This window comes from Periplaneta americana, chromosome 10, assembly GCF_040183065.1.
Source record: "Periplaneta americana isolate PAMFEO1 chromosome 10, P.americana_PAMFEO1_priV1, whole genome shotgun sequence".
Classification (NCBI taxonomy): Eukaryota; Metazoa; Arthropoda; class Insecta; order Blattodea; family Blattidae; genus Periplaneta; species Periplaneta americana.
This window is the reverse complement of record NC_091126.1, coordinates 1,363,696-1,380,380: the sequence shown is the minus strand read 5'-3', so window position 1 is coordinate 1,380,380 and position 16,685 is coordinate 1,363,696. Positions and strand designations below refer to the sequence as shown.

At 34.8% G+C, this 16,685-nt stretch overlaps 1 protein-coding gene across 6 annotated transcripts in view; it reads right to left on the bottom strand.

The window, feature by feature from the left end:
- LOC138707373 (exportin-T-like) overlaps positions 1–16,685 on the bottom strand; it is a 222,958-nt gene that overhangs the window by 146,096 nt on the left and 60,177 nt on the right. For 5 of the 6 annotated variants that reach the window (XM_069836688.1, XM_069836689.1, XM_069836691.1 and 2 more), the window contains one exon: positions 7,248–7,364. In XM_069836688.1, the coding sequence (XP_069692789.1) occupies positions 7,248–7,364 (117 nt within the window). Of the gene's footprint in view, positions 1–1,651; positions 1,866–7,247; positions 7,365–16,685 lie in introns of all 6 variants that reach the window. The other variant, XM_069836692.1, reaches the window with a different exon arrangement.

Genomic DNA, 16,685 nt, shown 5'->3' with positions numbered 1-16,685 from the left:
TCCCTCTTTATGCATGAGACATTGATCTCGCAAAAAAACAATAAGCAGTACACTCCAAGTGAAGGAGGATTTGTTTTCGGTAGATTATAGGCCTATACATGTCAAATCAACACATGCCAAAACCCGACCTTTTGGATAGTCATGAAACTTCGCAAATTTAAAGATTTCTTTTAATTTATTTTGTGAAGAAATTAATATTTCTGCAGAATACTACTTCTGAAATTAATATTTGAATTACCAGTACAAAAAATAAGACATTTTCGCCTTGCTTCTTAATGTTACGATTTAAATATCTAACGTGATTGAGCCACAAGATTTTTAAAGATGTCATTCTGAAGTTTATGAAATAGAGTTAAAGATGTTACATAACAACAATGAAATGACTTTGAACAATATTTGAAGGTTATGTGTTGAAAATTTGACCTTGAATTTCTCAAACATGGTAAAATTTCAATATGATGAAAAATAAAAAATAAAAGGCACATCAATATCCTATATTTGCTTAACACACCCAGAAAAATTCAGGTTGGAACATTAAATAATTTTCAAGAAATTAAATATTTCGTTCCTGACTATAGTAACGAGCACTACAGAATGGGCCAGAAGTCATGATCGGATATTGTTTATATTGAAATAAAACATTTGTCGCAAGCAAAAACTAATTAAAAACAATTTCTAGGCTGAGAGATACATTTTTCCCCTTCGTATACTGTTTGTGGCAATAGTTTGTCACTTTTCCGATAGAGGGAGTGATTACATCTTGATTACACAACTTTTAACACTACCCTACCACTTCGGAAAACGTATTATGTGTCCTTTCTCGTGTTAAATTTTACATTACCTCATTAACATGTTTCAGCCTGTCATCGGCCATCTTCAGAACTGTGTGTCCTGTGGTTATGTTATGGTTACAAGCCAGATTTTTTCCAGTGCACACGTTTATTACCGGTAGTTGATCTAAAATGTGTTGTCTTTGTGTTGTAAGCAATGGCGGATACAAGCATATATATGATTGACGAATGTCTCATCATTAGTGTGCGGGTTCATGAAAATTACAAACTGGTGAAACGTATGAAGAAATCAGAGAAAACTTCTTCCATTGCTTTAATAAAGCAGCTCCAAGTGAAGCCAACCTCTGGAAACTGGAAAAGACGACTTTCACAACAGACTCTGTATTGAATGCAAAATGCAGAGGAAGACCTAAAAATATCTCGATGATGATGTCAATGACCGTCTGAATAAATCAATGGAACATTCACTGATGAAATAAACAAGGAAGCAATCAGCAGAAATGCAGATCCCAAGAACCTCGTGCCGTTGGATGAAAAATGCAGGTTATCATGGATATAAGCCCACTGCCATAAATTAATTAAGTGACAGGAATATGGATATGTGACGTGACGCATGTGAAAATTTACTTTCTGCTTTTCCCACCTTAGTGGATCGTCGCAACATCTTGATGACTGACGAATGTGTGGTGTATCTCAGCTCCCGTTCACATAATGTTTATTTGTGGGCCAAACATAACACTCAATTCTATGAAGAACTTCAACACACCCCCCTCCCTCATATCATGATGTGGGTCAGAGTTACCAGTGAAATTATCATCGAGCAATATTTCTTCAAAACATCTGTGGCTGGCGAATCATACCTCGAAATGTTGTCTCAATGGTTGATTCTGGAACTTGACACAGTTGGTCTTCTTAACACCATCGTTCTTCAACAGGATAGAGTCCCAGGGCATTAGTGGACTCCACTTCAGGAATGGTTGAGCACCGGCTTTCCTTCATGGATTGGACGAGGTCGACCTCTCATTGGCCTCCAAGAAGCCCAGACCTCATGACGTACGACAACTGGCTGTGGTCCTACTTAAAAGAAAATCTTGGAAGGATTCAGATGAATTCTGTTGAACAATTGAATAGAGAGATTCTCTGAATCTTAAGATGATCATTCCCGAAAAGCTCAGGCGGGCAAGCAGATGCACATGGCGACGCATCCAACTGTGCATGGAAAATAATGGCACGCATACCAAAATGTTAGACATTTGACAATGACACCAATAAGCCCAAGTAAGTTTTTTTTTTGTTTTGTTTTTGTTGTTTTTTTTTTTTTTTTTGCATATTTCCATCCATTAATATTAGCGAGTTCAATAAATAACGTTTTAAGTAACTTGTGCCATTCATAACATAACATATCCAATCGTGACTTATGGCCCACTCTGTACTAGCTAACAGCAGTATATAGGATTTTCTGATCCTTGAAAAACAGTAAATTATTTTAAAATGTCATTATGATGTTGGTAATCCCAAATAGGTCCTATTCTTAGAATACAGAAATTAACTACAGATGACTTTAGTCACTCCATCATAACTCAGCTGTTATTCTAATCTTTGGTTGTGTTTGAGTTGAGAGTTCATCATCTTTTATTCCTCAAGTCCAGAATAATTATAATTCTATGATAATTCATTAAAAAGTTCAAATTACATTAACTCATTATCAAATTTAATTTAGTTTCGAACAGTGAGTGTGAAAGCGAGAAATTTCTGCTCTAACACAATTAGAAGAAAAATTCCCTATGTTTCTAAAAATCTACGACCTATTCAACAATGAGTGGCAAATTTAATAGGAGGGAATAATATCAATGGAAAAATGTCTTCTTAATGGCAAATCAAGTTTAGAAGAGACTCCGGTAGTGACAACAAAGTAGAACGAAACAGTGTGCCATGGACATCAGAGAAAGTGGTCATGTCAGGTGAAAATTAGGATACAATTGCGTCAGGTAGGCTACTGCTATTTATTTGTTGAATAATAGCCTCCAGGTTGAAGGCGAATCACCTATCAAGAAACAGTGGCTGACAGAAAAGATATCCAAAAAAGAGATACAAGATAATGTAGTTCAAACAAGGATGATAAATTATGAATTAAGTGTTAATGAAGATGAGGCACCTGTGTCATGATTCGGACGATTTTCTGGACATGTTCTTTGAAAATCTAAAGTAACTCTTTCATAGTTATTCAACAGTCTAACTTCGAAAATTAACTCAAGTTGATTCTTAATCCAAATGAATATATTGTATTATGTGATTTTGCACAAAATTATTCTTTTATTCTAGAACATGAGGTTCAGTCATATCATTGGAATAATATACAAGCTACGATTCACCTCTTTCTCATCTACTTCTGAAGTCTATATGGCACTTTATATAGTGTTAGGTATGTAGTCATATCAGACTTTTTAAATCATGATACTGCAGCTGTGCATCTTTATTATTTATTATTATTAATATCACATATGATCAGAAAGTTCCAAGTCAAACCTAAACAAATTACTATTTTTCAGATGGTTGTGCAGCACAATATAAAGATAAAAATACATTTATAAACCTTATCTGACATGAGAAATATTTTGGAGTGTATGCTGAATGACATTTTTATGCTACATTCATGGGAAAGGTCAATGTGATGGTCTTGCTGGAACAATAGAACTTTTAGCAGCATGAGCTAGTCTACAAAGAATATACAGTAACCAAGTTATGACTCCCCTTCAGCTGTCTGACATCTAGAAAATGTAATATTGTGTGTCTGAATATTCTAATACCTCACAAACAAAGAAAAAACAACAACTCCTGCAAGAAAGATTCAGCAAATCAAGTGCAATATCAGGAACTCAAAGGCTTCATTCTTTCATTCCATCAACAAAAAAAAACTGAGAATTATTTAAGAATTAAGTTGTCCTTAATGATGAGCTTGATTATGACAGCACATGTGAATTTGTGGCCTCTAATGACAGGGGCAATTGGTGGACTGAATGTGTGTTACACACAGAAGTAGAATCAAATCGAGTGAACCTACCCTGCAAGACCTGACACCAGATTACCTAGGCAGGCAGTATTGATGCAAGTTGATTTGCAAACAACTAAGAAATAACTTACAGTCTGCAACCTCCAGAATGTGATAGAACATGTCGTCTATATATATATATATATATATATATATATATATATATATATATATATATATATATATATATATATATAAAACACCAAAAAATATTAAGATTTCCACAATCAAACTTACATGGTATGGTAAACAAATTTATATCATTTTTTTTTTATTTAAAAATTGTACCTTTTTTTTTATTTTAAGTGAAAATGTTTATATATCTTTCATGAGCACATTTTATTTTTGAAGATACTACGTTGTATTTATATACTGAAGAAATCTGGTTTTATATGATTTTAGGTAAACCCAACTCTATTTTTGTATGTTCATTTGTTTTTGAGTTATGACATTTGGTAATAGCATGTGCAAAATTTCAACTTTTTTAATTTTTTCCAAGCAATAACTCAAAAACTTTTACTTATAGAGGTCTATTCTTTTGTACACTTGGTCAAAATGATAGTGGCTGGCGTCTGAGAGACTAAGTTCGAATCGGATATTTCCGTGAGTGCTCGGGACAGCCAGGCTTTGTTCAAAAGATTGCATATATTCTTCTAGTAGTTATAATGGGGAACACAACTATTAATCTCTAAAATCTTCCGAGAAAATAATTCATATACGAGATTTAAAACAGACAGATCGTTCAGAGTGTTTAAACAGTGAATATTATAACACAAACACTATACACCAGTACTGTATAACAGGTTCTCAAGTGGAGTATGACCAATGCTCGTTATAATGCCGTTCTTAATGCAGTAGTACTCTTAGCATAGTGGTAGAGCGTTAGGTAAGTGTTCGTGAAGTTGCAAGTTCAGATCTTCGTGGGGCTACTAAACTTTTTTTTTTTTTTTTTTTGCCTTTTAAATGCATCAGTGAAAATATAACAAGATTTCGTCATTTTTTTAATCCTTAGAATACTTTTCACTTTATTTATTTTTTTGTGTTAATAGAAACTGCTGACATTAGATGGAAGTAACACTAAAGACGACAATTAGGGGCTTTCATATTAAAATGCTGAGTTAATTATCTTATTAATCCCTGCTGCTTTACACTCTCTTGCCTAAGGAACATTCAGTAAATATGTTGAAGCTTAAATAATTGGCAATAATTAATTTGCAACTTGTGTTACAGGGAATATGATTATTATACTAACCAAAATCCCTGAACATCAGGGCCTAAACATAGTCACTGTAAACAGGAGAAAAACCATAATTCTGATGACAAAATACATCCTGATTTCCTTGAATTATAACCACAAATTTTCACCAATTTTGTAATTATCTGTAAGTAACATAAAGTAACATAAGCAAAATTATTTGACTATATTACACTAAAATGACTTGTAAAATATAAAAGAAAGGACAGAACAAAAAATTCTCTACGGAGATTCGAAGCACGCTGTGGAGGTAGCCCAAATCAGTGCCTTGTATTATGGAGCTAACTAAAGTGACACAGTAGTGAACTACGCACTCACCCGAAGAGACTTAGAGGCCGGCCAGTTTCATTTTGACCAAGTGGACATGTTCATTTCTCACATAAAGTAACATGTTCACCAACTTTAATTTAAACTAGACAAGATCGGATTGAAAATGATGCTAAAATGATGCAATTCCAAGAACACTATTTATAAGAGCAATTGAGGACATCACCCAAATAAGGGCGTATACAGCAAAATGTAGTTCTGATATAAACTAATTTCAATGTTTGTAAGCTGTCAGGTTCATCACAGTTGTGTCGAAAAAGATTTCTTCGCTGTTAAATACTTTCGAGGATATTTAAAACAAAATTATTTAAACGTAACAGCAAATAGTATGTTCTGCTATTAGTAAATAAATATAATATGGAACTCTGTATACCCCCTTTTTCCGGCGACAATATGTTTTAGTAGTGTTTTTAATTATTCTGATGTTCTAGGTGTCTAACTTCGCATGAAAATTAATTATATATGGGAACATCTTGTACTTTATTAATAATTTTGTCTGAAAAAAGTAAAATACAATAAATTCAACAAAATAAAATATACATTTACCATAACATATTATATAAAATTATTTAGTAATTACACAAGTAAGCCTACAAAATAGCTTTACATTTTCAGTTTATGGTTTTCTTGGTCTTATGTCTTTTTCTTTTTTATACATCACACTATTGTTGCTAGAGTCATCTTCACCATTGTGTGATGATGTCCCGACTTTATTCAGCATTGAGTTCAGCCAACTTTGGCCATCTTCATCTAAAAACTGTAAGAGGTCTCTTAAGTCCTTCACCTTGGAGGGTCCAAAGGCACTGGGTTCACTTGTGTTGGAGTCAAAAGTTTCAGCTGCGACACTTCCATTCTCGTCTTTCAAATGTTGAAGGAAACAAATGATGCAGATTATGAGGTTCAAGCTGAAAATACCCCTGATGTACTGTATTGCACTTGTTTACACTTTTGCATCATGATTGTATGAGGACGATTTAAGTGTGTACCCCTTTTATCACTGAGGATGTCAACTGGAACCAGTTTATTCTGAACTGTTGTTAATCGTTTCTCTGAAATTTGCAATAGACTCAATAGAAAGTTTTGACACACATCAATTTTTTTTAACCCCCATCACAGAAAACATATTTCCACACATTACCCCTATTCTTGAATGACTGAAGCTTCTCTGCTTTTAGATTCACTCTTTCAAGACAAGAAATAATAAAATGATATTGTTCCAATTTTGAACCCATATCCCAAAAGCGTTTAAAAATAGAGTTGATCGTCCTTTGAAATTTCATGTGTACATATGTTCATACGTCACCTTCTTAGCGGTGTAAATGACTTCTTTTCCAGTTCCTTGCCTGTACAAGTTGTCTATGACTTGCCACTGTTTCTATTTATTTTTCTTTCTTCGGTTTTTCATTTAGTTTTGTTCACAAGTTTCCTTTTTTCCCATATTTTCGATTATGATTCACTGCTGCAACTGACAACCAGAAGTAGCCATAAACATCGAAAACTAGCCTACTACAGTACGGCTTGCTACAGCATGTGACTGCCACTGTAGTAGGTGCGTTCACTTGTTCAACATAAATGTGTAACATTGTGTCCTGTGTTACAGGAAGCTAGACGTACGAAAATTTGCTACAGTCTACTATACTCATTCAACTATCTAATCTCTTGATCGTCGGAAAACTGGCATATAGGCGTATATGCCATTATTCGGGTGAAGTCCTCAATTAATCTTGAATCTCTCGTTTTCTCGGAATATCTCCTTTGGGAATTATTTTCTAATTTTAAATTCAATATGTAAATAGGAATAAGAAAATGAACTACTGATACTTACAAGAATATGATACCAGGACTCTACTAATTTCTCAACACAGCTTCCTCTCATAGCATTTTTTATGACAGTATTTCGCTCTACTTCCTGCTGTGTACGGATTATGTCACGATCAGCAACCTAAAATAATAACATAAAACATGATTCTATCTGAAAAATAAATTATAGCTGAATGTTTAAACAAAAACAGTAACTTTAGTACATGCCAGTATCTCTGCACATTTTACAGAATCTTCAATGATTAAGATACATAATTCCTAAATCTGATGAATTCTAACACAAAACAAACATGGTTCAATATATTTTCTGATTGACTCATTTTCAAAATGTTCATATGTAACGCTAAATATCGCTTGTATTATCCAATACATCGTAAACAAAAGGGTGAATAAAGTATGTTCGCATGAAATTTCTACTTTTATTTTATTTCACCACTGCCAGAAGTAATAATACATTTAAATTCTGTGGCCGTAAAGCTACATTCAAGTTGCAAACTTATGAGGACTGAGAAGGAAAAAATATATTTTCCAGTCTTCATTCTTGATTACACTCAACACCTACATACCACTGAAGAATTACTGAGTTATTTTTAAGGCCCTGTCCCGTTAAATTTCATGTTTTTATAATTGAAGATATTACATTACCACATTACCTCTGACTGAGGTTCTGGCTGATATATACATCTATTACCAGGCAGTACATCTCACTTGACGATATATGTCAGAGAAAGAACAATTGTTTGTATACCAGTACACCTGACATCTGATTAGTGTAATATGTTACTAGTCAGCGATGTATGCAATGGAGGGGGAAAAAGAACTAGCCACCCTACCCCTTATCTCTTGGCCTACTTGACTCATGAGTGACGCTTTATTGGTGTCATTTATGAGGTTCAGACCTGTCTTCGGACAGTCGACTAAAGAAACAAACGCTCTCAAAAAAATTGCAAAGAAAACCCGAATGTTGTAAGTTGATTCATTCCCTAGCACTCCTCCTGTGACGATGATGTTAGCTGAGCCCCAACATACACTGTTAGATTGTACTGCTTGCTTATTTCCTTTAACATGCTACGTTTGTATCTACTCTTCCAAAAATTATGACGATCTGCAGTGCTTTCGGTTGCACAAATCATTCTGAACATCATCAGAGAAGTAATATTATTAGTTTTGATAAATCCCCAAATAGAGAAAGATCTCTGGAATTACTGAATACGATTAATCACAAAGACTAATATGCACATGCATGCTCTGTTAATTCAATCCCACCTCTTAAAATGCATTTTATTTCAAACTAAATAACCCAGAATTTCAAAAAGGGCTGTGATTCCTCCTGTGCATTTAAGGAGACAGGAACAATTATTAGATTCGTCATTACAAAGGAAGAAAGAATACAGTGCTGATCTGAGGAGGAGGAGGAGGAGAAATTAATCACATGAAGCAATACTGCAATGCTGTGGAGTTAGTTGCGAAAATATCGTAAAATACATTCTAACAGATGAATATCAGGAAGAAGAATCGCACAACTTTATAACAATTTGTCAGAATTCGGTATACAACGTGAAATGGAACGTGAAATATATAGAAAGTAACAACTATAATCAAGCAGCAACAATCTAGGATAAATCATGGAACTGAAGAAGAAACTTTCAGTTTCCTGCGATTACATCCTCCCGACGTCGCAGCTGTAGTGATTGAGTCGCGATTTCTTATTATCGTTCTTAATATCGATGATGAGATTCCTAATGAATCAGGGAGTTGTTTCTGAGTAAGAGTACTGTTCTCATTGTACTTTCGTAAGATTTCCAATTTTTCCGACACAGAAAGCGCTTTTTGTTTAACACTCATTGTAATCACATTCACAGACACTTCAATACACTAAAGGACAACAAACTGCCCAGCAAAAATTTCCAGAATTTTATTACGGCTGAGTGAGGAATGCTGTTTGAGAGAGAGGGTTAGCAAGAGGGTGAGGTATTGTAACTGTATGTAGGCTTTAACCAAGCAGATAAGGAGTCGAATAAGAGAGTGTAACAAGAGGGGGGGGGGGTATACTAAGGTATGAAGTATGAAGGTTTAAATGCGCAGGTAAATACCAATACTGTTCAGGTTAATGGCACCAGTGAGTTCAATGGCCAAGATGTTTCATTGCTGTTACAGTACATTGCTGAAAATTACATCGAAAATATTCCACAAAATTAGCGTATTATGCGGGACTAGAGCATATTTTATAAAGGCGTTATATATGAAATGTGCAGGGACCGGACAAAAAAAAGCATATTACAGGGGATATCGTAATAAGTGGGCGCGTCTTATCGAGAGAGGGGGGGGGTGTGTGCGTGTGTGTGTGTGTGTGTATATATATATATATATATTTATTATTTTGGTACAAGTTAATATTTTGCAAAACGTATTCTTGATTCTGTAGACAAGAATGGTCTGAATGAACTATAAACATTTCACAAGAATTGGGTAATATATACTATGCAAAAGTGGGACAAAACTGTAAGAATTAAAATTATGTAAAATCAAATTTAAAGTTTTTTTAACACATATTTACATGCAAATTCCTGCAAGGTGCTCCTCGTGCAGTTGCCTCAGTTTTCCAAAAAGCAAACAACCTTTTCCACTGTTTCAAGCATCATCGAATGGTCAGCATAAAAATTTTCTTTTTGATGTCAGACATTTGCATCGTGGTTATTTCGGTATTCTAAGTGCCTTTACAGAGTTGGAACACACCTTCAATTACTGGTAGAAGTATCTTTTTTATTATACTAGTGATTTCACGTCAATTTGGACAGTTTGAAGAGAAAGATGACCATCATGCAACCAATTTTTATTAAACTATTTTAAGCATTCTATGAGTAAAAATACACACAGTTGATTTTATTGCCCCCAAACCCTTTCATTTAACAGTTACAAAATATGTAACTTTCCATGAAAGTCTGCACATTGTTTCATATTAACTTTAATATCTCATATTCTAACTGTCGTAGGAGCACCATTTTAGCCTCGTTTTAAACCTAATTAAACATGCTTTCGACACATAGGTGTGGCATTGGAACAGATGAAATGTAGCAATTTGTTTGTAAACTATAATTATATTTTAAAATGTTTAATTTAAGGAATTTCGCTATTGTAAAACAATATGAAAAAAATACAGTTGCATTCTCCATTTAATTATCAGTATGTGTACAAAATGTCAGGATTGAACTCGAAAAAGTTAATATAAAATTGGCAAACCGTTACGCACCCAATGTGTCACACACGTATTCTACAGTAATAGTAGAGCAGTGTACAGATGAACATCATTCACAGAAGAGTATAGTACATTAGCACACATCTCCTGCATTAAACTAATGTTATCTACAGGAAAATAAACTATACAGAATCAGTTCAAAGTACAACTATTTTCTCTTCCTGTGAGACAGAGTACTCTTTACTCTTTTAGCACTGCTTTGTTAGTTGAAATGGGAATGAAAGAATATATTGTTAGTATTCCACATAGTGGTTTGGTTTTTCCATACCATTTTAATGCCACTAATATTTTTCACAGCCCATTTGAACAATTTCTTGGGTGGGTAATGGGATGTTGAAGTAGCTGAAGACTCGCTCTCATAGCAAGTCTTTTAGTGCTGCCGCCAATGCCATCACAAAGGCCTTTAATGTGAAATGTTGCAAACAGTGCCACTCCAAAATCCCTGTCATGGTAGCATGTGTTTACAAAATTGTTTCTGTTTTCATATTGTATACTCGCACTGTCAGAAAAATAAATTTTATTAACAGTCTCTACTTCCTCCTTTAGAAACATGATTAAATAATCTCGAAAAAAATGAATTGCATTGACTTTAAGTTTAAGGCACTCAGCTATTACAAGATTCCTGTTTTCCTCTTCACATTCTTGTGTCAAATATTACAAATGAATGCACCGTGGTCTGCGGCCTGATCATTATTCCAGTGAACACCCTGCATGACGACGGCATAATTTTACAGAAAATCACATATGACTCCTTCCTCTACGTTTTCGTTCTCTGAGAAATTTAGTTTATTTATTTAGTTAGTTTATTTATTTATTTATTTATTTATTTATTTATTTATTTATTCTGGTGTAGTTAAGGCCTCAGGCCTTCTCTTCCACAAGACCAGGAATACAAATACCATAATAGAAATAAACAGAAAAAAATACACTATATACAAAATAAAGCTACACAAGAAATAAGAAATAAAGAGAGAGAGAGAGTGAGAGAGGAAAAAAACACTATAAACAAAGTAAAGCCACACAAAAAATATACACAGGTTGCAGTCACACAAACTTTAAATGAGTGATTAAGTATCATAATTAATTGTATCCTAACTAATTAACTAACATAAACAAGAAACTTGGAATTTTAATCTAGATTAAAAAAGAAAAAGGAAAAAAAAAAAACACAAATCAATACTTCTAGCAATACCTAAAAACATTAACTAAGACAAAATTTTCCAATTTAATTTTGAATTGTGATAAAGTCCGGCAGTCCCTGACGTCATTAGGTAACGAATTCCAGAGGTGAGGTATTTCTACAGTATAGGAAGATGAGTATAAAGACGTTCTATGATGAGGGATAGAAAGAAGTGCTTGATGTCGGTTTCGAAGAGTTGTAAGAAATTGAAAGCGCGATGACAGATAATTCGGAGTAGAAGTATGCATGATTCTAAACAGAAGAGACAGTGAATGTAAATGTTCTTTGTTCCTTCAGACGCACCCATGAAAGTAACTGGAGGGAAGGTGTTATATGGTCATATTTACGAGTATTGCAGATGAATCGTATGCACACATTATGAACACGTTGTAGTCTCTCAGCTAAGAGTGAACTTATATTAGTTAGCAAGGAATCGCAATAATCAAAATGGGGCATTACAAGCGTCTGAATAAGATTCTTTTTTAGACTAAGTGGTATTTGCAGTAGTGCCTCGAGTACTTCGCTGTACTGTTTGAGACTTCCATCGCCATCTTTCTGAACCATTTGATAGTCCATCAGAGGGATGTTGCGTAACTTGAAATCTGGTCTGACAGATCAATTGAAGACTTATACAAAATTGTAGTCAATAAAAGCTTTTGGTTTCATAACTGTGTCTTGCTGCTAGGTGACTCAGTCTGTTTCATTTGAGTGACAAGTGGTAAGCACAGTGACATCTTGCTTGTTGTACCATTTGAAAATGGTAATACCTCTACTAGTTTCCATAGCTATCCACTAACTCTTTTTCAAACTTGTGCTGACGAATTCATGTGGATTGCCTTTTTTGTTTCCTCGAAGAGTTCCCAATAGTTATGTGCTCTTTCATAGCTTATATCCTGCATTTCTTGACATATATTTGGTAGATTAGGCCTAAGTAATGGAAATAAAAAATTTGAGCTACCACATACTACAGAATGAGATTTGAGACAGTTTTCTTACTCGGAAACTGTTTATTCTGAGTTGAAGAACTCTAGAATGTCCCATTATACCAATGCAAGCACAGGGTGCAGATGCCTGTCATATATTGCAAATGAGGCAATACATATGTTGGAATATATTGTACTCTGTTTCTCCAGCAACAGATACATGATGTATGATTTTTTGGCATCAGCTGAAGGCAGATTAATATTTTCATCATTAGACCAGTCAGGGTCTGAAGATTCAGATGAAGATAATCTAGGTCTTGCATAGAATCACCACTTCCATAATCGTTTTCCAATATATTCGACATTCCAGGAGCTAAACGAGAAATCCCGCTTGTACTAAATAATGTTCGAATGCTAAGTAGTAAATTGTTACAAGATTCCCAACATATCTGTATGAAGTAAACACTTACCTTGTTGAAAGTGATGCAAAATATCACTAGATCAAACTCAGAATCACAAATTTAAACTTTATTACAATCTGCCACTAATGACTGAAAGCAGACCTCAAGTCATGTACACAAAATAAAGCTGAAGTAAAATAAGCATCTTATTTCACGCTGTTGCGCGAAATGATTACAATGTTGGCTGATTGCAAAAGGAAAGGTTACAGTTTACAAAGAGCATGAAAAGAGAACAAAAGATTACTCAACCAGTGTGGTGCAAGGTAAAATATTAATGCTCAAGACCAGAGAGGTCACTGGTGTCCGCTCTGAAAAATGTTTCATTCCCAGCTAAATATTTATTTAAAAAAAAAAACTATATATAGTAATCTAAAACCAATTTACAACATAGCACAGTGAGACGGATTGAGATTCTAGCCGGAACAAAATCTGATATTGATAAATTCCTTTTGAATCGTTGAAAATAGCAAGATGAAGGTAAATCATTATGACATTTGATGAAATATTTTTATGAGAATTATTATTTTAGTATAGAACCTCTATTTGTTAAAAAAAAACATACAATAATACAAATTGCATACAAGTAATGGGAATAAAAAATTAAAGTAAAAAGGAAGTTATTTCACACACTATTATGAAGAGAAAAGTAATATGTAGTAAATTTTATGACTCATGTTTAGAAATCTGAAGTGCCTGTTGTACCTCCAGAAGTGTCGGACCCGCTAGCGCTACTGTCTTCCTCATCTTGGGGTTGCAGTTGAGTAGTGCACTCGCTGGTATTAGTAGCAGTTTAATTACCTCAACTGAGAGTTTTGATTTTCTTGGATTTGGATGCCGACTGATCTGGGATATGATGGGATCAGAAGTTACTAACAACATGTGTAGGATATCTTCTGACTTTCTCTCACGAGAACACTTCCTAGCGTGATCTAACCTGTACTTTCGTAAATCTTTATCTTGCCTCTTGAGCATCTTCAGATAACATCCCAATAGGAAGTATCGCAGTTTCTGCAATCTTTCCTCCATGTATCAGTATTTTATGTACGCTGGATGCCATGTAGTACCATGGATATAATTGTACATATAGGCTAAATGGGCTGTATCATTGGTGTAAGCTTACTTCTCAAACGCCTCAATATACTGTATATTGAATATCCACATGAAATGGTGCATAAAATTACAGAAAATCTGTGAATGAGATCTTACTAATGCCCGTAATATTGGCTGTAATTTGTGGGTTTTCAAAAAACCGACGTGCAGTATTACCATCATTTGATGTCCCAGGGCCACCAGATTTCGGCTTGTCAATAAGAAGCCCTAATTGAGAGCGAAATCTAGAAATAATCTCCTGCTTTCTAGCTGAAAAAATATCTTTGTTGTTGCCTCTGACCTGCCAAGAACAATGTTTTTAAAGAAAATAATCTTTTTCATGGTGGCACTGCATCCAACGTCTGTTTACTTCGAATTTTTTTTCAAAATATTATGAATACACTTCTCATTATTTTAATCACATGTTTCAATGCATGGTTTGTTCAAAGCATATCTATATAGTTCACCTAAGTCGTCACTTTTACTGGCAAGTATTGGAAATAGATCACAGCGCAAAATCACCGGTAGCGGTTCCGAGTCTGAAAAAAATTAACCACATGCAGAGCGGTCAGTAGGAGCAAATGAAACTAGGTTAGTCATAAAATGCATACTTAAACCTGCATTCTGACATAAAAATAAATGTGACTCTATGTTACCCTGCTGTTATAAGTCAACGTTTACTTTGATAAATAGTTTTAAAAAATCGCATTTACTGCCCTCAAGTTAACATGCCGTTTCTAAAAATTCAAAATTATTATGAACATAAAATTTATATAATAATTATCTACCAACCTTGTTCTTCATTTTCCATTTCAGAGTCACAAAATATTTGACTCACAGATCACAGAAAACAAGCTTGCTTCTTACACTATTTCAGCGTGATTGAGCAATAAAACTCGTTACTGTGGGGAATCCTCGTCAACATCATTGTGTGACGTCCGTATGTTTAGTGTCAAAGCTTCTCCCTCATAGATAAGCATTCTGTGATTCATTAGCAACAACTTGAGATAGGACACGCTTAAAAATGAGAACATGTGAAAATTGATTTTGTTCCGGCTAGAATCGCAATCTGTCCCACTGTGTACAGTACTGATTTTGGCCTGAGAGAGATATTTTTTTAAATTTCGGCCTGGCAGTCAACCTGTTAAGGTTGTCACGAAATAATGTGATTTGTAGGTGGGGTTCATAGTGAATTTTTGTGATGAGGCATGATAACAAGGAGAATAGAATAGAATGTTTTACTTTCACTGGCAGAGTTAAGGCCATAAGGCCTTCTCTTCCACTCAACCAGCCTTAATGCAATCAAGGACGCAGTGTAATGGTGTGTCACTAACCCAAAGAAATGTGAAAACAATGTTTGATCAATCAGTTTCTATTACTCTCTGCTGCCTGTGCTATAATGGCTAACCAGCTACTGGTAATTTAGGCCTAAAACATCGTAGAGTCGTAAGGAGAAACCCTTTAGATACATAATATTTTAGGAGAAAAATTCGCTCCGGCGCCGGGGATCGAACCTGGGTCCTTGGTTCTACGTACCAAGCGCTCTGACCACTGAGCTATGCCGAATTCAATCCACAGCACCGGATCGAATTCTCCTCCTTCGATGTTTCCCTTTGTGGCCTGACTCCAAGTTAGGCATATATATGTTGATATGTATCCAGTGTCAACTGCCATTATACTAGGCGCGCACTCAGCTGAGTGTCTTGTTGGCCGGGAATCCGCAGTTATTATGCACTGCTAGCTAAGAGAATATTCTAGATATATTAATTTGTCCTACAGAATTTATCTGTAATAGTGACACTTAATATTTTAGGAGAAAAATTTGCTCTGGCACCGGGGATCGAACCCGGGTCCTTGGTTCTACATACCAAGCGCTCTGACCACTGAGCTACACCGAATTCAATCCACAGCACCGGATCGAATTCTCCTCCTTCGATGTTTCCCTTTGTGACTTTTTTGGGAGGTTACATAAAGAGCTTGATATATGAAGAGAAAATTGAGAATGTGGATAGAAAATTTTGTAGCATTCCTGGGGTGACTTTAGCATAGGCTTCAATGATACGGTTCTTTAAATGTTCCACATTTTCAATTTTCTCTTCATCCTACCAAGCTCTTTATGTAAACTCAAAAGAAAAAATAAAGAGGTGTTAAATCTGGAGACCTGAACGGCCATTCTACTGGTCCACGTCGACCAATCCAATGTCCAGGGAACTGTTTGTTCAGTCTGCTGCAACATTTCTGTGGCTTAACTTCCAGAACGAAGAATGATATCAATTCTTTCCTCTTTCGATAATGCCATCAAGAAATTTGTTACAAGAAAGCTTCAAATAATCACAACAATGCATTGAAACTGTCACAGATTAACCAAACCGTAAAGCAAGAAAAGTTAATTACCAGAATTGCATAAAAACTCCTTTTCCAAAGCCTCCTTAGTACCGTACCATGTTACAAAATATCTGTAGATGCAGTAACTAATGTTTGTGTCATTATGACAGTTATTTTTAAGTAACTTGAAAACGATTAGAGATATCTC